A 25,425-nucleotide genomic window follows, 5' to 3' on the forward strand; every position below is an offset into this window, starting at 1 on the left:
TAAATTGTCAAATTGATAGATATATTTATTAAAAAATTTATAATTTTATATATTTTTTATTTAAAAAATAAAAATAAAAATAAAAAATTAAATTTGAACAGTCCAAATTTTTCTCTACCTCAAAGAAGAGGCAGAAGAGGCTTCTCTCAAAGGAGAGAAGCCGAGTCCACACCTAGTCACAAGGTTCAAACCCCATTTTGGTTCAACCAAAAAATTAATTTTAAAATACAAAAATAATTGTATTTATGAATAAAAAAATGTAATTATAAATATATTAAAATAGATCTTTTTATAAAACTCATATTAGAAGGGACTTTTGTAGATATAGTCCATATTACATAACCAAAATAAAAAATAGTTCAACATTTATTATATATTGTATCATAATCGATTTATTATGTTTGTCAATGATAAATCCCTTATAAATTTTTAAATTTTTAATGATAAATCCTTTATATATTAATAATAAACTTCTTGTATATCAATAATAAATTCTTTGTATATCAACATGAACCCACCATATTTTTAAATTTTTAAAAATTAAGTCTATATTTTTTAGATATAAGATTTTTTTTTGAGTCAGTAAGTCAATTTATCCATATTATAATTAAAAGTAATAATTTTTCAAATTACATGTATTTAACAATTATTCATCATTTTTACATGATATAAACTTAAAAAAAAATATTAGAAAAATTTAAATCATAAAAAAATTCCATAACAAACATAAAAAAATATAATAAATAAAAATATTAAGTAAAATAATACTATAAAATAATCAAATTTTACTAAAAAGAAAGAAAGAAAGAAAAGAAAAGAAAAGAAAAAAGGCTGCCAGGGTACCTGCAAAGGCCTAGTTCTGAGAACTTTAAGAGACTGCAAAATTTTGTACAGAGACATTAGAAACAAATCATGTTTCCAAGATTTTGAAGTTATGTATGCCTATCTTGAACAACGTCCGCTGAGAAATAGTTGTGTTTAGTTTTGATATTAAGAAACTTCCGAAACTAATCGATAATTTATCAGCATATCTTCTTCTTTCTTCGCATCTTTTTGGGCCAAAATCCTTTGAATATATATTTCCTTCCTTTACAATCTTTTTACATTTCATGGTTGACTGCCGATACCGGTGAGAGGCAAAAGATTTAGCTAAATTATCTTCATTCCCCGTTCTTTGGATAGAGGCGTTTGACATAGGATAGGAGTAATAGTAGCAAGACCAAGAAGATTCACTGAAGCATGCAAATGACATCATATTATCCTGCATTACCGTGATCAGTGGATGAAGATTACAACCATCAACAATGCCTCCCTTTTACTTCTTTCCTCCCCTTGAGTTCAGTACAACTAATAAAAGCTTGTCTAATTGATAAAGATTTAATTCAAAACTCATAAAGCTAATAATTCAAATCCTGCTACCTACATGAGAATCTTGTTGATGATTGATTTGTAAATTCCTCTATAAGTGCTCTTTATATCCAAAAGCATGTCTTGACCTGATAAATTCTTAAAATCCAACTCACCTAAACTATGTAAAAGACAAATTCAATGCAAGTGGCCATTTTCCACTTGGCGTCAAAGATAAGCGTTTCTCATCTACCTTGAATAGAAATTTACATGAGAGGAAATCAAGAATCTACTAACCATCCATATTTAACAAAAATTTTGATACAGCAGGTCAAATCCTTTTGCTCATGCTCCTGCCTTTTCTCGAGAAGAACAAGCAGCTATGCATTTATTTGGAAAAAGAAAATGTCCAAGCCATGAAAAATCAGTCATGTCCAAACACATGTTCTGTCGTGGCTAGAGTCATAACTATTTTTCACTTCTTTTTCTCACCAAAGATCAAACAGTGGAAAGGAATTAAGACCATAGAAACAAGTAGTTAATTTAATGAATAACGTATAACAATAGAAAACATTTAAGTAGGGCAATCTTGAGCTGTTAATCTTCAAATTCGATAGACTATAAAGTACACATGGTACATTATTGAAACCATAGAAACAAGTAGCTAATTTAATGAACAATGTATAGTGTATCCTGAGTCCTAAATCTAAAGATGTCAAGCTGCACTATTCTCTCTGGTTCTGTGCCCAATGTGTGCGGCAAGCATTATCCCATTGTATATATCCACAATTGCAACCAAAAAAGAAAAAATCAGAGCATTTAAATTTGAGAATGAAACTTCATTGAGGTCCTTTCCAGCAAGCTGGCCGTTGGGCTATGCTTCTGAGCTGCACCTCGTTACATTAAATTGCTCATCTCACGTACAATTATAGCATCAAAAGGTTGAGCTTTCATGCTCTGCAACCTAGATTAAACACATTAATGAACAACAGAGAAAGCATATTCAACAATAGTGTACTCCCTCCGGTCCTAGGCACTTTCTAAAATAATTATTTAGTCCTCAATATAAGGCACATGGAAGATTATTTACTATCATTTTCCACTTTTACCGCTATTGTAAATTTAATTTTATATCTCATTGTATATTATGTATTTCTCTTTTTCTATTTTTACCGAAGGTAAAGTTGGAAATTGTTTCATTTTAAGACATATTTAATAAATCAACTGTCATTTTTTTTTTTAATTCCGGTGAAGCAGTTAAAAGAGCCTTGTAATAAGGACCAGAGGAAATACTTAACAAAGAGGCTTAATCAATGATAGTGAACTTACTAGGTAAATGATCAAGAACAGCAAGATTTTGGTATTCCATAACATAACTTAGTCCCAACTATCCTTACTTCTTCTCAATGCTTTCTTATCGGAGAGCGCTTTCTTGCTCTTAAGGCGTTTCTGCTCTCCAATAGCAGCCCTTCAAAATTACACACATGAGCCACAAATCAGTTACATGCCCTCCAACATAGAGTAGCACTAATGTAACTTAAGCCCAAAAAAAAAAAAAAAAAAACATAGCTAGCAATAAAAGAAATCATGTCACTGTAACTTGAAGAATTAGAAGTTTTAAAAACAGAACTGCTCTTACATCTTCGCAATTTTCTTCTTTTGTTCTTCAGAAGGAGGTGGGGGGACATACGCGGCAGCATCAATAATTGCCTGATTTTTCCATTAGACAACAACAAAAATTACCAAGTTTAAAAAAACTTTTTTAAGTTGTTTTGGGGTTAACAGAGACAAAATTCTTCCTTCGATGATCCTAACAAGGTAGGATGAGGAAAGATAATCAGTTTATGAATGGATTTATAGGCTTGCTCACAAGAAGTAAATAACAAGTAAACCTAATTATAATTAAGAAATGTATTAAAAAAAAATGCAAACTGCAAGGACCATATAGCGACCAGTTCAGAAGGACTTAAAAAATCAATGAATAGTAAACAGAAGTAAGAAACTGATTGATATCTAAGTGGGATGGAAAACCCTACTTCAAAAGCTAGCTATTGAGGTGAGAAAATCAACCCATTTAAATATCTCATTGAGCACTCCATACTATTCAAGTGGGAGTTGGCATTCTATACTACCAAGTCTCCATCAATTGGCCCCCTTGCATGGAGAGTCAACATCCCAGTGACTGCATTCCATAACACTTAACTTGGCCTCCTACTGGTTAAAACCTTCCATGGTTAGCTCTCTTCAAAATTGCAGACAACTAGACTCTGATATTAATCAATGGGCACCAAAATGGGATAGGAAACCTTATCCCAAAAACTAGCCGTTAAAGTGGGAGGATCAACCCACCTAAATATCCCATTAAGCACCCCATACTACTTAATGTGAGATTTGGTATCCCATACTAACTAGTCTCCATCAAAAACCAATTTAAAAATTACTTCCCTATCCTACATTCTTCCACCAGGTCCTCACTTCAGAAAGTTGAACTCTTGTCTTAACCAGCTGACATTAACTGTACAGCTTCCATCTCGTTTCAAAGGTCTCATTGAACTCGTGTTTTTCTTCTCCTCTTTTTTTTATCAAGTTAATGATGGGAGAAGAGGATATATGGAAGCATGTTTATTTGCAAATGTCCCCAGAATAACGAAGTTTGATGCTAATGCAAAGTTTTGAACAATTTTGATACAAGTCTAATATTGAATGTTCTATATCACCTGAAGTTTTTCCAAAGCATCCTCAATGTTACCCCTAAGAAAAGAATGGTAGAATCAGGATAACTTCTCTTGCAACATACAAGGGAAACACAAATAAAATAAAATAACAGGGAAGATACAAACTTTTGTGTTCTAGTTTTTGTTGAGGAAATCACAAGTTCCCCATCCTTGTTAATACGATTTTTTTCCTGCTCAAGACATATTAAAGTTAGATCAAGAATTGAGGAAAAATAGGATCTAGAAATCAACTTATGAATCCATGAGATAAAGAGTTTAACTATCCGCTGTAAGCAGAATATGAAAAGATACAACCACATACATGCACGTGCACATGCGCACTTAAATACACATCTCAATGTATAATATTAAGATTTATGAAAATTGAACATTCCATTGTTTTGTATCAAAACAAAAGAGATCTGTTGCAACAAACCATTTGCATAATTCTCTCCCTGATTCTGTCACCTAACCAATATGCATTTTTAACATTGAACCGCATGTCCACCTTGGTGTTCACTGTCCAAGCAACAATAACGAGCAACAAATGGGAAACATCTCATAGTACGGGATGCAAAACAAAAGGCCGAAATTAATAGTGATTTTGATGCAAAGTTACTAGCAACAGTTAAGAATAAGTTCCAGCAAAGTAGCAAATAGCCAAATACTGTTAAACTGACCTTTATTTACATTTTGACCTCCAGGCCCCCCACTTCTTGCAAAGCTCACTACGACATGATCTGAAACAAAAAAACAAAGTACTTAAAATGTATACCATTTTCTTGATATAAACCAAGCTAGGTACAGAGGGAAAAGAGGGGGAAAACATGATGAACCACTAAACTGCAGCATCATTATGTTCATTAAAAGAAGACAGTGGCTATCAAAATCCCAGAATAAATATATCAATGGACAATTTCTTAATAGGGTCCTGGGATAAGGATAGACTCTAACTGTTGAAAAACCTAAATGTGGCAGAAAAACTATTACAAATTGAAATTTATGCAGAAGTACTATAATAAGCATCGAGCAACACCAAATTTAAGAAGGCACACTGCTTCAAAGAAAATAGAATTCCACTGATATCTCTAGAATATTGCACATAAGATCTTGCAGGAAATTTATAACTGAAGAGAAAATTTGGATTGATACAAATATCAGTTTAAGTTTTGCAGCAATTAATCAGAAGGTAATCGCAAGAAAAGAAACCACTCACCCAATGTGATTTTAGGAGTAGGCCCGCTATCAAAAACCTGAGCTCGGTCTTCAGCTTCTTGCAGGAGCTGCTGAACCTGGGAGAGTCGAGCTGATACTTTCTTCCCCCACCATCAGCATCTGAAGCTGCACATCGAATAGCACTGGAACCAACCCAGCGTCGTGATAACGGAAGAACAGCATTTCCACAAGCTAATGGCAAATGACTTTCTGGGTTTTTAGGAAGCCTGCACAGAGAAGAGAACGGAAGTATAGGGGAGGGGTGCAATATCTCCTTGAAGATCATTCTGCTGGTGTTCCTGATGGCAGCCATATAGAATTCACAGCAATCCTATATACCAAAACCCTGCTCTTCACTTTCTTAACAAGAGCAGCGTTGGAACCAAAACTGATAAAAAAAAAAAAAAAGGAAAGAAATGAGGAAGGAAAACCGCACATTTATGTGATTGTAATGAACTGTATTTATTACATCATCCAAATCTGAGCTGTCGTTTTCCTCTCATTTAATTTCATTTCCATGAAATTAATGTTAATATCATCAATGCTATATATAAAATGAAAACATGACTTCAGTTATAAAAATAATAAAATATATACACAACCTAGTAAAAGTAAGAAATAGGGGAGAATACTTATTCTCTTATTCATTATATCAAATGTGTATTACATAATCCTACATGTATCAAATGTATGTTACATTATCTCTATTCTCTAACCTTAAAGACTAATCAAGAGACACAAGTACATTACATGAATTAATCTACATAATCATATATTGTAAAGATTTTGAATGTAAGGGGACTCAATTTAAAATGCATTATTAAAAAAACTATCCATTTGAGAGTAATAAGATATGATGCCGTTAAACAAGGGACGAATGAACCCTAACGGCTTCATTTTTAAGATTGCAGACATATATCATGACATTCATGATCATTACAAGTCCACTATACTTTCCTATATTTATTGATTTATAATTTTTGACTTTTTTTTTTATTTTATATAGCTCAAAGTCTAACAAAAATTACATTATTTAACACTTATAACTTCCAAAAAATTTTCTGTGCGCAGAAATAGATTTTTCAAATCCAAGCTAGTGAAGACAAATACACTTGTCCATTTTTAAAACTTCAACCATATTTGGTTTTACGATGGAAATTATTAAAACCATGTTTTGTTGGAAACACACCAATGACCAAACACGCACTTATTCCTCATTAAATTAATGGTCTCTTTGGAAGGGCAGAAAAATTAGGAGGGAAGAAAATGGGAAGAGAGAAAATGAAGAGAAGAGAAAACTAGAGGGATAATGCTATCAGCCCTTTTATTTGGATGGATAACTTATAACAGAGAGTAAAGAAAATGTGAAAATGTCACAATGACAATAATGCCCTTATATTAAGATATATTCACTCTCATATTATTATCCCCATCAACATAATTTAAGGAAAAAATTATATTAAATTTAATATCATCAAAATATTTGGCAAAAAATTTATTTCATTATTATAAAATAAAATAATTAATAAAAAATATAATTTTCTATTTTTCAATTTAAAAATCAAAATGGATAGCTTTTTAAAATTAAATATAATAACTTGAAAAAAAAAAATCAAACAATGCATTATCCAACACCATCAATGAAGGACAAAAATCAAATACAAAGATCACATCAAAAATTCAAAATGAAAAAATCAAGTAAAATATAATAGCTTGAGAAATTAAAAATCAACAACGTCCAAACTAATATTAAAATTGAGCATAGTGCTTATACAATAAAGACTCCAACACTATAATCATGAATCAAACATGTAAGGTAAATTTTATGAAGGATAGGGTATCATATTAAGCACCTCAAATTAGCATCAACATCATGTCAACCAGCATATAGCAAGCAGGAAATGCCATGTAGTTTAAGTAACACCAATCTTTTGTCACCACCAAATGGCTCATGCTCAATATATATATATATATATATAAATATAAGACTTATCAGAAGTGATCGGCAATGTTGAAAGATATTTAAAGCAAATATCAAGGGACAACCAGGGGAGATCAATTAAATAATAGGCATTGAAGGTTTTGTGCTGTGAAATTGGCAACTACATATGCTTTTAGGTATAAAGAAATTGCATCCACCCTCTGTTTCCAAGCATTCCATACATATAAAGAACCATCAAATTGGTCGGCTGGCAGGACAAAATCAGTCTTTCTAAGATTATAGGGTCCAAGAATCAGCCATCAGGGTTGCCTAGAATTGCCTCAAGCTTGATTACTACCCTCAAATATTCTTCTCATTTCATTTTCAGCATTCAAATAAATTCCAGAACAAACACCTCCATGATGGGCTGTTTCAGATATCTTTCCTAAATTTGAGGCCAAGTTAGCTTTTTTTTTTTCCGTTCATCTTTGATGAGAAAAGGGAAATAGAAGAGAAGGATACAGAAAAGATATGAAAACTCAGATAATACCAATCATCATAATTACTCTTTCATCTGAGCAAACATTCATGTAAACCTCATAACTAACTCAAGTCAGTTACTATGATCAAGAGACTTCGAATTCTAAACGCCTAAACTTTTCTCAGCATCAAAGGCGAATTATATGGTTTAATAGATTATGAAAACCATTACCGGATAAAATAAAGGCAGTGAGACTATAAACCGAAGAAAATGAAACTCTGCTAGTCCAACTACTTTCTGCCCAATAGTTAATATGAAAGAGAACCTAATTCACAAATCACAAAATCACAAAATATAGGAACAAGGCGAACGTGGCATGCGTTCATGAGTTGGAATCAAGTGTAGCATCACCCCCACCTCCCACAACAACACCAAAGGATAAACAAAAGACAAAATTTTCGTAATTGATAGAGAAGGATCATTAATTAAACCTGGTCCGGTTCAGAATCGTCCTCATTGAGGAGGTCGAAGGGATCCATGAAGAGATAAACAGAGCAAAACACTGACCTAGATGAAGAGATAATTGTGCCGACGGTGAGAGCTAAGAGGTGAACAGAGAGAAGACGAGGTGAAGAGAAGCAAGGAAGCTGTAGTCGAAGCCCGACGCTGGTCCGACGGCGCTGGTGAAAGTGAACTTAGTTGGAAGGTGAGCAGGTGTGGTTCGGAGGATCGAGACGACGACGTGGCTCAGGCTTCAGAGCGGAGCGTCGAGACAAGCCTCTCATATCTTTCCCACTCTCGCTCCAGCTCACGCCCACTCTGCCTCTCATTGCCTCCACTAGTTATTTTCTAAATTCTAAATATGGGTTTTTTTTATTTAATGTATTGTCAATTAAAAACAAAACAAAACAATAATCCTAAAACATATAAATGATAATTAAGTATTATTTTATTAAAAATATATTTTTATATTATTATAATTTTCTTTAATAAATTAAGTCTATATATATATAAAATTTTTAATAAAAATATAAATATTGTATTAAATTAATTTTTATTTTTGGCTAAAAAATATTAAATTAAATTTTCCATAAACTCAAAAAGAATTTTTATTAATGATGAAGTTAATAATTCATTATAAATTTCAAAAATTAACATATCTAATAGGTCAAATTATAGTGAAAGTTTGATTAAAACAAAATAAATTATAAAGACCCAATTCAAAATTAGAAGAAACTATAAGGACTTACTCCCTTCATTCTAAAATATAAAATATTTTTTGAGAAGTTCGATATTTAAAAATATAAGATATTTTTAGTTTTTCAAGATATAATCATTGTCTTTTTAAAAAGTACTCTATTAATGAATAACTTTATATTTATTGTAAGGTATTTAATAAGAGTAAATATAAAAAAATATAATTAGTTTAAAAGTAGATAACTATTTTATTGAAAGGTAAGATCTGATTAAAAATGCCATACTTTTTAAATGAAATGAGTATAAATTAATTTTTTAATTATTATTTAGTCTTTAAAGACTTGTCTAAATGTGGCATTTTTTGTAATAAAATGATATATTTACTTTCAATAACTATTTTATATTGAGACTTAATTATTTAGTTAGGTTATTGATTAAAACATAATAGAAAATGACTAGTTTCCTTCTACAAATTTGTTTATCAATCAAATACAACTAAAATAGTCATTTTCAAAAAAGAATTAGTCATTTAGTAATCTACGTATATGTAGTTAAATGAGAATAAATATGTCCACAAATTAATCTAATGTTTATCAATCTAATCCCTTATAATATATTTTGTTCTTTTGTTTTAAAAAAATCTTTAAAAAAATTATAATAAAATCTCTTCAAGTTATATAAATGATAATTCGGTCCTTCAAAATGCTATAATTTGAATGAAGTTCTTAAGGACCTTTGTGTTAATAAATTTTAAAGTGAAAAAAATTATTTGATCCTTACTAAAAATAACAAGCCCCAATTATAATTTTTATTTAAGAAATCATAACTTGTCAAATATAATTTCTATTATTAAAAAATAAGCACCAATCATAACTTTTGCTTAAGAAATAATAATTTTTTTTTTGTAAATCGCAAGATTTGAATAAGAAATTATAATTCGTCAAGTGTACTTTATATTATTAAAAAACAGGTTCTCAAAATAACAAACTTCATTTACAACTTTTATTTAAAGAATTACAACTTTTATTCAAAGAGTTGCAAGAATTGAATAAGAAATCACAACTTGTCAATAAGAATAAAATAGTCTTTTCAATTTATAATTTATTGACAAAGACACCTCTAAAAATTTCAGTAAAATTATAACATTTTAAAAAACTAAATTATTGTATATAGAATTCGGAGGAATTTTATTATTATTTTTTATATTTCCCCGGCATAAATAATTGCACTTCTTTTTATAAATGTACAAGATTATCATCAATATTCCCTATCCATGTCAATAAATTACCTCATCTTTGAATGATAAGTCTCAAATTGATAACTAAAGCAAATTAAAAAAAACTAAATCAAAAAAAAAATTAAACTTGAGGGATAAATCGATAGTCGAGATAATTTATTATTATTTTTATTGTTAGTTGATAATAATTTTTTAATCCGTTTTTCAACTAGTTATATATATTTAATCTTTTAATGTTTCAAGGACCCTGAATTTTAATTTCTTTTCAAAGTCATCCTTACTTAACGCACACCTAATTTTATTTATATTATGAATGATTGTCATTGTTATTTACTTTCGAGATAATATGTAATTCTCTTAAAAATAAAAATATTTAACTATTTATAATATTATGAGAAAATATTTCAGTCTCGTGTATCAAGTATATTTATTTAATCAATTTTATCGGATATTACATAAAATTTGTATTATCAATCAAATCCAAGATTCGTTTGAAAAAGAATCCTCAATCCAACTAGCTAGGAAGGAAAAAAAAATTCTCTATAAATAATAGAGGCCCATGCATCTATTTAGTTCAAGCTTCTTGAGATAAAAATGACAAAGAAAAAAGAGAGAGAGAAAATTGGCGCAGAGGTTGCAAAATATATAGGCCCCAAAAATTCTGGACAAAGTTTATAAAAACTTGGAGTATGGCCCATCACAAATTTAGTTAGAATGTGATCTTTCTTATTTGCTCAATAAAAGCTCCCCTCAACAATTATAAAATTTTTGGCACTATATATCCAAAATAGAAAAAAAAAAATATCCTACATAACTAGTCCGTGATTAGAATTCTGTATTATATGCACCGAACAATTTAAAATATTATATATATATATATATATATATATATAAAAGAGTTTGTTAGATAATAATAACGATTCAAAGAAAATTTTTAGAATTTCACATTAGCAAAAATCATTGTTTATTATCTAGTTGAAATTGACTTGACTTCTCATTTCTAGAAATAGAAGACCAAGTTAAGATTTATTATCTATTATCAGATTTTTACTATCTTCACATATCTCGATAACATTAAATTTTTTGCGAATTGTGTTTGATCCATTTTGAACAAATAATTATATGTTTTTCATGTTACTGATATGCAATACTACATTATCAATATACAGTTGTATATTAATTATAAATAAGTTGGTAAATTTTCACTGATATGGTTTATGTATCAGTGTTATATAATAGTATGTTAGTGACAATCAAACATAAACTTGTTTATCATTGATATACAGCAATATATAAATGATGTAGTATCACAGAACAGTAACACAAAAAATGTATGATCATTTGTCCAAAATGGATCAAACATAATTTGCAAGAAATTTTGGACTCTTAGCTTATCACAGAGAATCAAATACCTAAGCTAATAAAATAAAAAAAAATCATGAATCTATAGCTTTGTTTTTCTGCTGGCATGCTCCATTTCGTTGAGTACTGTTAATGTCTCTCACCATTCTGACTGTGGCTCAGTCACATCGCTCTGCTTTCTTTCGTCTTCAAATTGCTTCTTCTGTCATAACTGTAACTTGCATTTGTCTCTCTCATTCACTTGATTTCTCGTGTTTTGAGTCTCTTTTGGTGTTTGCAAAACGTGTTATAATTTTATAAAAGCAATTTTGTAAATTAAATATTAACTAAATATTTGAACAGTCATTTTTAAAATTTAAGAAAGAATATGTTATTTTTTTTAATTTAATCTTATAATATCAGCTATCTGTACAAAAGCTCAAAAAAAAAAAACGTAGAGAGATAAAGAAATATCTCCAACAACAAAAGAATCTGAATATTATGATACCACTTGTTTGCTTCTTACAAACAATCTGCAAAGAGAGGAAGTCGTTGCAGAAAGGAGACCCAACCAGAAGAGAGAGAGATTCAAGAAAATAAAGACAAATTATAAACAAAGATCAACATTATTGTAACCAAGATTCTCATGATGATTCCTCCTTGTTCGAACCTCCACGTTTGCTGAATTTGCTTCACTCATTGATGCTGCCATGAAGGTTGACCAAAAGATTGATGATATGGGAGGTCATGATATACAAATGGTGATAGAAGAGAAGCTTTGTGAAAGTGATACAAATTCAAACAATAATCGCTTCTCAATCCCAGAAAACAAGATCTTGAAGGAAGCCAGAGGCAATTTTCTGCAGCCTCAAGAGGTTGAGTTTCTGAAAACGTGTTCAACAAATAATAAAAGACCTCAACGTATAAATGTGTTAGTGCTGGAACCAAATCTTCAAGAGTTCAACTTACTTCTGAAAAGGTGGCAAATGAAAAGTTGTTCTACTTATAATCTGATTTATCGTTGGAAACATGCGCAATCTAATGATCTCAAGGTCAATGATATGGTGCAATTATGGTCGTTTAGAAGGCTTGATGATCAACTTGGATCTGCATTAGTCAAACTTAATAAGAAGATTTTACATTTTGCACAAGTTTGATCGATCTTGGATTCCTTTTTTGCATCAAATTATATGTTTCAGGTTTTTGTTAATTGTAATAAGAACTTGTTCTCAGATCTTTTTTGAGTAACATCTGAAAACAGAAGTCTCTTCTTTGTACCTTCTTTGTACCCCGTTTTTTTTTTTTTTTCCTTTTATTCTTTTTGCATGGTGAAATGAAATGAGATGGGGGATTTAGATTTTTTTTTTCTCTCGCTAGTTTATAATTTAGATATTATTTTCAGAGAGCTAAGGACTAACTATTTAAAATATTAGAAATGCAATAAAAATAATTTCAATGGTGATAATAATTAAGATAATAAATATAACTATTGTGTGTAACCTCCCCTTGATCCCATTTCAAATTAGTTTTCATTACTTTTAGTTAGAGCTGTTAATTAAGGTTAAGTCAAGCCCCAAAATAGCTAGAATTGAACTACTATTTTAGAATAGAAAATGATAATTTTGATTTAAAAGAGTCGGCCCTTTAAGCCTTTTATTTTTAAAAAATTTTAATATAAAAAAATAAAAGACTAACTATCTAACTAAAAGAAATAAAAGCCTTAGACTCATTCCTCCTTCCACATTCATTCATTAAAATTTAACTGATAGTGCTAGCAAAGTCTAAGTTTTATTAGTATTAATTTTGATGTTGCTATTTGATATTATACTTGTTGTGGTATAGATTGACATAAATTTATTTTCCTAAATTTAGTTTTATGTGTAATAACTTTTTTTTAAGATTACAAATATATTTTTTATGTTTTTAAATTAAAAAAATAAGGCTAAGGCTTACATGGTCCGCTCTTTAGCCCTGAGACTAAGAGCTAGGTCAAACCTTATAAAATAAAACTTTCAAATATAATTAAGCTTATCAAGGCTACTCTATGTAAGCCCTAACCCTTCAAGAGTCAATTGTTTAGGGTCGAGCTTGCCCTAATTGATAGCTCTACCTTTAATTAAGGAATGAATTATGGTTGTAAATCATTCAAGTGGAGGATCATGATTTTGTAATGTTGAATAATCACCATCAAGAATGTGTTCATTTGTTTTCTCTCTAATCAATTCTTTGCAATCTTAACAATAAGTGTCAGAGCCACGTTGGGGTGAGGGGGTGTAAATGCACCCTCTCACTTTGGAAAAAATTACAAATGTAGCATATAAAATTTATAACTTTGCACCTCCTATTTTAATATTTTCCCCCCTTTAAACTAAATAAAAAATATTTAGGTTTAAAAGCTTATTAAATATATAATATTTTAATGATTTAAATAAGATATGAAGAGTATATTTATAATAAAAGATCATATCAACTTATTTAATATAATTTTTAAAATGAAAAATGATAATAAATTTATTTATGTTGTTATAATTTTAATCCTAGTATAATTATTACTATTTTTTAAAAAATATTAATTTTTCATTAAATTATTCTGCATCTCCTGACTTAGGATCTGATTCTGCCACTGTTAACAATGACTCTTTTCATGGTGTTTATCTTACGCAAGCTTGATTGTCACATGTCCTCTAGCTCCTTTCATTTTTAGTTCCTTTATTGCATGTTTGTATGCAACAAAGTGTGTTCTAGAAAGGAGATGGGAAATATACTTAGAAAGAAAATGTGATAAGTATATTTTTCATTTCTTTTCAATAAAACAATTTTTTATCTACCAGACATTGCATTAGTATCTATTTGGTTGTTTGAAAAAAATGAAATTAAATAGGTTGATAACGAATAAAGTGAACTAAAATAAAATCATGGATTGATTGAAAATGTGAAAATGCTACAGAAAGGAAAGTCATGGAATGATAAGAGAGAGAAAAATGGGGATTTACATGAATAAGATCAGCAATACTCATTCTCATCTCTCTGTCACTCTATAGTTCTCATCTCTCTATCATTGTCACCTTTCTATTAATTCATGATCTTATTCTAGTTCATTTTATTTTTTATCAACCCATTCCATTTTTTTTCAACAACTAAACAGGTCCTTAGTTTGTATTTACTTGCTATAATTTCCCTCTTCATAATCTCCTAGTCACATTATATAGGTAGGTTACTTTTAAATCTTGTTATTGTAATTATTTTTATTTATAAATATATTGGTCTTCACTTCAAAAAAGGAAAAAAAAACAAAGAATATGGTTTATCTTCAATACGGGGAAAAAAAAGAAGAAAAAGAAATTGCTTAGTTTTCCTTGTTCAGTACTGTACTGTTGTGCATTTCCAGTTGAATATGGGGAGCAAAGCTTTGGATATCAAGATAAAGGAGATTATCAATTTCAAATCATTTGGCCCCAGTTAGCTAATGAACTTAATATGAGTCAAAGAAAATCAACATAGCTACAAGCTGTAACGTATGATATCAATTGAAATTTCAGCAAACAAGTACACCTTTCGATCCCATTTATAAAATACATTCTACAATGTTCATTTGGTCATATTTATTAATTATAGTATGGTATTTTAGACAATATTTTAAAAGTATTTTTAAAATTATCTTTATAAGGATAAAAAAAATATAATATTATTTTTTGAATATATTATTCAAGGACAATGAGACGTGTTTGAAATTTTTCACATTTTTATTTCTTTTATTTTTTTTGTTTTTTGTTTGTTGATGTTGATGATTTTGATAAGGGAGTGGAGGAGTATGTTGGACACGCAGAAGCAAGAACTAATTCAAACTGGATAGACAGGTGTACCTTGGTGTCAGAGTATTTATGTGTTCTCAGCTCAGTTTGAAAAAGTAAACATCTTTTTGTCCCTTCCTGGCCAAATTATTTGCTGCATCCAGAGGAATCAATTAATTCTTAAAGCTTTCAAGCAAACGAATGACACACGTGGACGTTCTAAAACATTGCACACAACACAACTTTGCCTTAAACCATGCATTTTGTATTTCAGGAAGCTTACTCTGATGGGTTTTATGAACACAATCATCGTAGTAACCTTATAGATGGCAGAAGTTCTTTTTTGATGAAAGAGAAACCAAGCAAGTTACTTTCCGCATAACATGAAAACCTGACCCAGCTGTGTATGATGCGTTCATAGCTGTTGCATTTCTGTTTGCAGAATTTTTGTAGTAATGGGAAAATTGAGGTATACCCAGGTAATTTTACACTGAGACATAAGATCTCTTGTTTCATGACTGAACCTCCTTACCATTTTGCCTATTGCTTTGGATCAAAGAGATTTGGAACAGTGACTTCTGTGAAAGTTAGAATAGAAAGAGCACTCAAGGTGTGATAGCTATGTTAATGTGTCCAGGAAAATATTTTGTCCAAAATTTTCTGCACGACTAATTCTCATGTGACTTCTATCATGCTAAAGCCACGGAGTTTGTCCAGTCCTATATCCTTTATCATTCCTCTTACAATTTCTACATCTCTCCATCTTCCCAGTCCAGCATATATGTTAGATAGGATCACGAGTGGAGTTGGGTTTTCTGGTTCCAAATCGAGGAGCTTCATAGCCATTTCTTTTCCAAGATTGCAATTTAAGTAAGACCTGCATGCTCCAAGTAAAGAAGAATAGACAGATGAAGATGGCTCTTTTAATTCTTCCACTAGGTCTCGAGCTTCGTCCAACCGGCCACATCGACCCAAAAGGTCAACTACGCAACCAACGTGCTCTGGATTTGGGTGCAAGCCATAATCTCTTTTCATCATTCTGAAAATCTGCAAACCCCTCTCTACCTCACCAGTGTGGCTGCAAGCAGATAGAACGCTAACAAATGTTGCACCATTTGGTTGAACTGTTTGCTCTTGCATTTCATCGAAGATTCCAAAGGCAGACTCCTTGTCTCCATTTCTCCCATAACCACTTATCATTGCATTCCAAAATGCTGGGTCATTTGGTTTTATCTCAAATTGATCAAAAATTGCTCGTGCCCAAGAAGAATGCCCACATTTCATGTACATGTCAATAAGTGCAGTTACCAAAAATTCATCCCTATTAATATCAATTCTGAGAGCAAGTCCATGGATCTCTTTTCCATGTCTCAAAGCAGATAAATCCGAACATGCTGACAAAAGACTCGTGAGAATTTTCAAACTTGGAGCCATGCCGGCTAGCATCATTTTCCTAAACCACAAAAAAGCTTCCACACTCTTTCCTTGTTGTGCAAACCCACTGATCATGGAGTTCCAAGTTACTGAATCAGGATGCATTCCTTCAAATACAAGAAGTTGAAACAGTTCAGCGGCTTTCTCAAACTGTGCATTTAACATCATTCCAGCAATCATCGTGTTCCATGTTACTAAATTCCTGTTCCCTTCAAGTGTTTTGAAGACATCAAAAGCTGAGTGCCAACAACCACACTTGGAATACATGTCCACAAGTGCGGTCACTACCATAACCTCAATCCCTGTCACAAGTTTTGCGATGAATCCATGAACTTGGCTTCCAAAACGAACATCCAAGAGACCGGCACATGCAGAAAGAACAGAAACCAACGTGACAGAATTGGGCTTATCATTAGAACATACCATCATGTCCTTAAACACGTCCACTACCAAACAGGGAACCCCATTCTGCAGTAGCCCTGTGATAAAAGCATTGTAGCTGACAACATTCTTGTTTACTAATCCTCCATATACCCTATTCGCCGAATCCAACTCTTCAGCATTAGAATACATAGAAATAAGCGAGGTCGCAACATAAGTATCTGATTCAACCCCCAATTTCACCGCCCAGCAATGTATCTGCTCACCACTATTGACTCCATCACAGGCAGACAACAAACTAGCAAGAGTAACAGAATTGGGTCTTAAATTACCATATCCCATTAGCTTGAATACCCTGAGAGCTACTCCATGATACCCATTTTTCGAAAGCCCAGAAACAGCCGCATTCAAAGAAGCAACATTTCGGTGAGGCATATCGTCGAACACCATGAGGGCATCAATAAGACGATGAAGTTTCATGTACATGGCCGTGAGAGCTGTGGAAGCGTAAGTATCTGCTTGGAAACCGAATTTGATGACATGGGCATGCAGGATTTGACCTTGCGAAGGAGATTTGAGGATGGAGCATGCTTTGAGGAGAGGAGGGAAAGTGAAACTCTGAGGAGAGTGGGAAGCAGAGTGGAGTTGGGAATAGATATGAAGAGCTTCTCTGTATAAGCCATCTGATACAAGTTTTGCGATATCGCGCTTCATGGAATGACAGAGAAGGCGACATTACTCCTTTGCCAGTTTCATCACTCATAGTATCTCACAGACCTCTCCTGGTCACTCGCTTCGCTTTGAATTGAGAGTCCCCTCAGGAGCTTGGTAGAAGGCTAGAGGCGAAGTTTCTTTCTTTCTTTTTTTCTTTTTAATAATTTTTTGGGTTGGCGTGGGGGCTTGTTTTGAGAAAGACTGTTATGAACAGAAAATACACTCCAGTGCTCTACGTGATAATCAAGTCTTATTTTGATTGAATTGTTCCGATGATCATGAAAAATATAATTTTTATAAATTATAAATGAGATTTTTAAATATATCAAAATATAACTCATTCATCAAATTAATTAAAAGGGTTTTTTTTTTTTTACAGAACAAATATATTATTAAAATATTTTATATAATCTAGTTCATGAATATATATCTCATAATTTGTTAAATAATTTTAACTTTTAACTAATTAAATAAAATCCTAACACATATGTCAGTCATATCTCTATCTCCTTTTCACAATTGTTCTTTATCTTTTTTGGTAGGCGAAAAAATTAAAGTGATATTCACATATTATTTTATTATTGTCCTAATAAGTGCACTCTTTTATAAAAGATGTCCATCTTGCCAAGCTTCCTTACACGAAGATACATGTAAACTTAAAAATTTCATTATAGAGGGGTATTTAATTCTTTATTATAAGCTAAGATATTTATAATTTTTTATAGATTATATTTAATCTATTTTGAGCAAATGATTAAGTTCTTTTCGTGTCTCTAATTCACGATATTATATTAGTGATATATCGCTAATAAATCAAATAAGTAAAAACTTATCAACACCATTTAATTTTATAGATATGAAAATGCTTAATCTCATCATTTCTTATGATGAAAAATGAGATTTATTAGTTTAGATATTTGATTTTCTATAATAAGCTGAGATATCCAGAATTTTTTATGGATTGTATTTGATTTGTTTTAGACAAGTGATTATATTTTTTTTTAATGTTTCTGATTGTATATCACTGATAAACCATATTAATAAAAACTTATCAATACCATTTAATCATGTAGATATAAAGATGCTTAATCTTGTCATTTGTTTATGAGGGTCAAATGAAGCTCTCTTTCATCTTCTAATATTTGAAAGACAGTTTTCATCAAGAAAAAAAAAGCATTTGAAAGAAGGTCATGTTATTTGCAAAGAAGATAGTTTTGTCATATAAAGCTCAATTAAGTATTAAAATGGCCATAACACAAAATATAACAAATGTTATGTTGTTTATTGAGTTAAAATCTACAAAATGAGCTATATATGCAAAAACCCTTATTGTTTTTGGAAAATTACCAACCCAACTTAATTTCAGTTAAAATTCTTAAAATTCTGACATTTTTATATGCATGTGAGGAATTGAAATAAAATTAAAGAGCTTACTAAAATAATCTTATTGTTTCTAATAATGTTAGACACATGAACAACTCTTATAGAAAAATTAACAATTGATTTATGAGTGAATTTTAGAACTCTCATTAATAGCATAACATCACTATGAATTTGCAACTATCATTTTGCTTATGTCAATTGTTCATTTTTTATATATCAATTATTTATGTTTCCTGTATAAGTTGTTCATGTGCTTTGCTTGTATTCATAATAATGTTATATTGTTAATGGAAGTTGCAAATTTAATTTATGTCAGTCGGTCATTTTTTATAGATTATGAATTATTTATGCACTTAACTTTTTTATTCGGGATAATAAAATTATTTTAGTTAGCTTTTTAATTTCATTCTAATTCTCTACATATGTAGTAAAATTTTAGATTTTTAAGAGTTTGATTGAAATTAAGTCTAGTCATGATGATATTCTCATTGAGACTTTCCCTTTATCTTTTGTTCTGTGTGTGTGTGTGTGGTTTTTAATTTTTTTTTTTTCTTGCTCTGGTTGCAATGCTAGAATAAATTTGCTGTCATTTATTGAAAATCTAAAACTAAGCATTAATTGTTTTAATTATTATAGTCATTTATTCTAATCAAAATTATTATAGTCATTTAGTTCCAAGGATCGAAACATTTTTACACATTGACAAAATAAATTTGGAAAAATTATTTGTCATTGGCCAAGTGTTTCTTTGTCATTCACTGCACTATAATCGTTCAACTCTATGAATCAATAATTTTTCAGTGAAAAAGATCCGATTTCTTGATGGGGAATTAATCAGGCAACAAATTAACGGCGGTAACATTCTTTTGTTTTTTAAAGGGCAAGGCTTACATTTTATATACTTAATATATTCTCGTCTAATTAAATTAAGATACATAAATTTTAATATATTAATAATATCAATAATAAGAATTTACTATATACCAAATAATTTATAAAAAATATACATGTATTAATTTAATTAAAAAATATTTTAAATATATAAAATTAAATATATAATTTTTTTTCCTTTTTTCAATGTGGGCTATGTGATATTTTCTTAAAAAAGTTAAGGAGAATTGCATCAAAGTTTTTAAGAAACAAGAAAGTCAGAAGTAAAACTCAATAAAAGCTGAATTAACTTTGCAGGCCAGAGGCCCAGTTACAAATCTATTTCTCAGCCAAAAGATTCATTTGCCTCTATGAATGTGGACCTTCCTTCCCGCACCTTTACACATAGAAGGACCCTCTTTTTCCCTCTTTTTATTGCCAAGACTCTTTTTCTAAACTCCACACCCATCAAATCTTTATTGTGATTCTCCCATTTCAACTATAACGGGTTAAAAGCAAAAATTATTGCAACAATTGAATTTGGTTGTGGCTTAGTGTCATAAAAACAATTATTTTCAATTAATAGAACATATTTTCTCTGGTTCTATTTATAAATCATTCTTAATATGTTTCAATGAAATTAAGAAAAACTTGAAGGAATGATGACAATTACATACCTGAGAAAGGCACTAATGACAATTTCAAACCTTAAAAAGTTGAAATCCCTTTAAAAGACCATGATCATTACTTGCGATTAAAAATTTAGTAAATTTACGAAGTTACCCTTATGAGCAAGTGCGGCAAATATCTTATCAAAGTCTCTGTTTTTTTTTTTAGCATGAAATCCTTCTCATCTCTTCAAAGCCGCTCCATTTGCCTTCAATCTTGGTCTTCACGTGAAGCAGGGTGTTTTGTAACCCTTATCTTGATATTCAAGGAAGTGGGTCATCTTGTAATTGATACATGTGTGTGCCTCCATTTTTTCTAGTTTAACTATGTGAACCTATAACTAGTTTGATAATGTTATAACTACTGAAATCATTAACATAAGATTAGAGTATTTTTAAGCTTAGTTGCAAAAACTAGGAACCATAATTGAAAATGGATTGTTTTCTAGCATGAAACTACAAAATTAATTAAATGTTTACAATTGATGCTATTTCAAATTAAATTGTTTAAAGTTGGGATTGAAAGAACACAAGCCTATCCATGGTTTTCGCATTGAAAAGCAACTCATTCCCAAGTTTGGCTTTTGATTTTTCCAACTAACATTAATAATATTCCTAATATATGTTAGTTATTTTCAGTAGTTAATGTTTTAACTGACAAATTACAATATCAATATTATATTAGAATTTTATATCACCAATGTTAGTAAATTTCAGAATTATATCCAAATAATTTCATCCAAAATGTTTGCTAATTTTAGTAGTTAACATTAAAACTATCCTTACATTTACAAGAGACTAGTCAGATACTCACATATTCAAACAACTAATGCTATTCAAATTAAGTAGTCCAGAGTTGGAATTGAAAGAACATGAAGTTGTACACGAATTACATACTAGACAACAACTCATTTCAAAATTTGGTTCCTAATTTTTTTAATTACATTAACAATATTTCCAAATCATGTTAGCTAGTTTCAATAGTTAACATTTATCCAACAAATTACATGTGCAAACATTCAGTAATTTGGGACTATTTTATGGAATTGATGCACAAGAGGAGCCAATTTTTAAACTATTAACCTTGAGAAAGTTGTTGCAATAACATTTAGAAGATTTAAATTGTCTTTTCAATAGAATGATCATGTAATTTCAGTAGTGATTTAATATATTTTTAGCATTAATATAAAGTGAGTTCAATAATTATGTCATATATATTCAACAGTGGTGTTAGACATATTTAGTAGCTTGGTATAATGATTTAGTACTTATTTATGTTTTCCTGTGTTCTCCCTGTTTGTAGGTGAATGGCTAAGATATATAATAACGCTAGTGGGAAGGTCCTCTATTTTGGTAATTGTCAATGAAAAAGATTCACAATGTAATTGACATCTAGAAAGATTTCGTTAGATAAAATATTAACTACTAAAATTACCTAAAATTTTGGATAAAATTGGTTGGATATAGTTATGAAATTAGCTAACATTCATGAGATATAATGTTGGTATAATGTTGATATATCTTTATTTCTGGTTTAAATGGTGAACATGTAATTTTTTGGATAAATCTTAACTATTGGATCTGGCTAACATGAGTTGGAATATTGTTAATGTAATTGGAAAAACTGGTAACTAAACTTGGAAACAATTCATTTCCAAGTATGAAATTTCACAAGTAAGGTTAAAAATACCCTCAGTTAGTGAATTCAATAATTATAATACTATCAAGCCAGTTATAGGTTCACATTTTTAAACCAAAAAAATAGAGGAATGCACATATATGAATTACATGATGATCCATTTTGTCGAAAACCAAGATATGGGTTACAGGACTCCCCACTTTGGCAAAGACCAAGATTGAAGGCAAACCGAGTAGCTTTGAAGCAATGAGAAGGATTTCACATTGAAAAAATAAGACTTTGATAAGCTATTTGCTACATTTGCTCATACGGGTAATTTATGAATTTGTTACATTTTTAATTGCAATTAAGGACTATGATCTTCTAAAAAGATTTTACTTTTTTAAGGTCTGAAATTGTCATTAATACCTTTTATGGGGTTTGTAATTGTTATTTTTTCAAACTTTAAATTTCATTAACTCTATCTTAAAATTTATTAAATTTTCGCTCATAACCCTAATAAATATAAGAGAATTATTTTTAATAATTTTTTTCCTAACATTTAATAGGACATAAAAATAAATATGAACATAGAGAATAATGAAATGCCATATGAATCTTCTCCCTCTGCCCTATAAACCGAAGGAAAAGAGTATATATCCTACTTTGGTTAATCACCCTTTGACTTACATAAATAGGGTGGATAGCATCTTTCAAAATTTTCTCATTAATGTTAAGGTTCTTGAATAAATGTTGCCCAAACCCAAACCTCTTGTTCGATAGAAATGCCAACAAGAAATGCTCAATAGAAACATATTCTTCCCCTATTTCTTTCTTGTGCTTTCATCTATTGTCTAGGTGATCCCTCTCTCCAACTCCATAAACATTGTGGTTGTCATCATCCTCATCATGAAGATCCCTCAGACTCTCTTCAAATTCAAATATTGCTTCATTGCAGCTCTGTTCTTAGCCTTCACTATCTCCTCCTTTGCCGTCCTTGCTTGCAGATTCCTTACCATCTTGGCTTACTTCTTGTCGCTCTTCCTCTTCACCGCTCTCTTCCTCGCTCTCGTCCTCATCTTCAGTAGGACCTCCTTGGCTGCCCCTGATGGCAGCAATAGCAGCAGCAGCAGCAACAACAACATTGCCGAAGAGATCTTCCTCAATTACATCACTGACCACTACAAGGTTGGAATCTCAAGCTCAAAAGTTCAATTAGACCATCAAATAGGGCAATCAATTAAACCATGATGATTGATGGCTATGGAGTTAGAGAGCGAGAGATAGTGTGTGTGTCTTGGTGGCAATGAAAGGGGAAACAGAGGTTATGGTGCTAAGGTTTAGGAAGACAAAGGACCACCACATCCTTAACCCCTTGTTTCATTGTACTTTTGGCGAATGAGGGAAAGGGAGGCATTTCCCTACCCTTATTTAGATGGGACAAAAGTTTTTGGGAGAACAAAAACCCAAGGAAACAATTAAGTCAATTTAGGCTTGAAGTTTTCAATTCTAGAAAATTTGCAAGTTCGTCTTTCAATTTTATAATTTATTTTTCAAATTTTAATATGTTTAAATAATAAATAAATTTGTTTTTTCTATTATAATTTTAAACATAAATTATAAATTTATCATAACAAAATTACAAAATTAAGAGTTGAGCTTGCAAATTCTTGAATTTTGGGACTTGGGACCTAAGTTTAAGTAATTGGTTCCCTTAAGACCTCTATGTCATTCTCCCTAAGTTTTTCCTCTCTTTCCCTCAAAATTGGTGAAATTGGAAGGGATTCCTCCTCTTCTCAACCCTCCCTTTCATTCCATTAAAAAATTTTCTCTCCACTTCCCTCCTTTCTAACTGAACATATTGTGAAGGAAGATGAGTCTTTTTTACTATATATACATATACATATATATATATATATATATATATATATATGCAATCAAGGTTTCAGATTCAATTATATTTTAATTATAATTTTCTTGCTTGGGATCTTGGGCGCGATTCTTCTATAAATTTATGTATTTATATAAATATATATATATATATATATATAATATGTGTGTATTTATATGTAACTTAAGGTAAGTTATACAAAAATAAGAGGTTCATACTTTTCTGTCAAAACATGAAGGAAAAATTATTATGAAGTTTCTCACAATAATTCAAAATATTCAAAGATCCTACTAAATTCAAAAATATCTATTAGATCCTTAAGGATTTAGTAGTGGATAAGATTGAAATGATAATGATGAAAACACTCACATTATAAGATGCTATGTTGACAATGATCATTTGCCAAAAGGCAAATATTATTGACAAGTGAAGCATCTAATAACAAATGCAACCTAGTATCATTTGTCCTATGGTGAATGGCTATTACCAAATTATCAATTGAACATTTTATAACATGGGCATTTTGATCATTGTCATTTCAACCTTATTTAATTACCCCTAAGCCCTCAGGATCTAATAGTTCTTTAGGAATTTAATGGTATCTTTGGGTATTTTAAATGATTATGGGTGACTTTATGGTGATATTTCCAAATATAAATTGCATTAATCTTTATTTTTAAATTTCTTGATCATCCAAGAACTGGGGTAAGGGTTTTCTCTATGTAGTTTGAAAGCCAAAGAGATTTTACTAATATTTTAAATAAAAAAACATAGGATTGGAAAAAGATAAACATAGTTGTTTGGATTTTCTTTTCTTTTTTTTTTCCTTTTGTTTTGGAAGGATGAGAGCATGCCACAAAAAGTGACAAAACATAGGTTGCAAAACTTCAGTCAAAGGAAAATGCAAAGATTATATAAAATAAAAGAAAAGCAAATGCAAAGCAAAGCAAACGACACTCAAGTCCAACAACACAACACTCTATTTTAGTTTCTTCTTTTAGTATTCAATCTATATTGTTTTGATTTTTCTTTTTCTTTTGTCTTTTTAGTTTTGGGTATATTTGGAACTATTTTCCCTTTCATTCAAAAAAAGAAAAGAAAAGAAAAGACAAAACAAAACAACTAGGATTTTCTTATTGATACTTAAAATACTTGATAACTTGAGTGAGTTAAAGTTTATATTTAATTTCTAAAATATTTTTTTCTTTTTTTTTATTACAGC

General features: G+C 30.4%; 3 protein-coding genes across 6 annotated transcripts; 1 reads left to right on the forward strand and 2 right to left on the reverse strand.

Annotated features, from left to right (window-relative positions):
- Window positions 1-1,863: 1,863 nt before the first annotated feature.
- Window positions 1,864-8,495, reverse strand: LOC129322943 (uncharacterized). The gene is given in 10 exon segments (XM_054969410.1): window positions 1,864-2,311; window positions 2,677-2,815; window positions 2,987-3,057; window positions 4,065-4,098; window positions 4,188-4,252; window positions 4,498-4,580; window positions 4,742-4,801; window positions 5,278-5,379; window positions 5,382-5,664; window positions 8,246-8,495. Coding segments are annotated over 8 exon segments (714 nt in total). The 5' UTR covers window positions 5,590-5,664; window positions 8,246-8,495; the 3' UTR covers window positions 1,864-2,311; window positions 2,677-2,724.
- Window positions 8,496-11,606: 3,111 nt separating this feature from the next.
- On the forward strand, window positions 11,607-12,610 carry LOC129322468 (B3 domain-containing protein At2g31420-like). Its single transcript, XM_054968783.1, has 2 exons — window positions 11,607-11,687; window positions 12,170-12,610. The coding sequence occupies exons 1-2, from the start codon at window positions 11,607-11,609 to the stop codon at window positions 12,608-12,610; spliced, it is 522 nt and encodes a 173-aa protein (XP_054824758.1).
- On the reverse strand, window positions 11,944-17,907 carry LOC129321705 (pentatricopeptide repeat-containing protein At2g02750). Of its 4 annotated transcripts, XM_054967586.1 has the most exons (4): window positions 15,528-17,907; window positions 15,317-15,398; window positions 12,423-12,560; window positions 11,944-12,337 (listed from the first exon to the last, which is right to left on the reverse strand). In XM_054967586.1, the coding sequence occupies exon 1, from the start codon at window positions 17,771-17,773 to the stop codon at window positions 15,920-15,922; it is 1,854 nt and encodes a 617-aa protein (XP_054823561.1). In that variant the 5' UTR covers window positions 17,774-17,907; the 3' UTR covers window positions 11,944-12,337; window positions 12,423-12,560; window positions 15,317-15,398; window positions 15,528-15,919. The 4 variants fall into 4 exon arrangements, with proteins under 4 accessions (XP_054823561.1, XP_054823562.1, XP_054823560.1 ...); XM_054967587.1 differs by lacking the exon at window positions 12,423-12,560 and having other exon boundaries at window positions 11,944-12,158; XM_054967585.1 differs by lacking the exon at window positions 12,423-12,560.
- Between the last annotated feature and the right edge of the window lie 7,518 nt (window positions 17,908-25,425).

Source organism: Prosopis cineraria, unplaced genomic scaffold (genome assembly GCF_029017545.1).
Source record: "Prosopis cineraria cultivar Desert tree isolate PC_DT_omini unplaced genomic scaffold, ASM2901754v1 PC10, whole genome shotgun sequence".
NCBI lineage: Eukaryota > Viridiplantae > Streptophyta > Magnoliopsida > Fabales > Fabaceae > Prosopis > Prosopis cineraria.

Excerpts from the sequence above, each read along its gene's own strand:
- LOC129322468 (XM_054968783.1), top strand. The coding sequence starts at position 11,607 with ATGTCTCTCACCATTCTGACTGTGGCTCAGTCACATCGCTCTGCTTTC. Across the intron at positions 11,688-12,169 it reads TTGCTTCTTCTGTCATAACT|GTTGACCAAAAGATTGATGA; the intron begins GTAACTTGCATT and ends GCTGCCATGAAG.
- LOC129321705 (XM_054967587.1), bottom strand. The coding sequence starts at position 17,773 with ATGAAGCGCGATATCGCAAAACTTGTATCAGATGGCTTATACAGAGAA.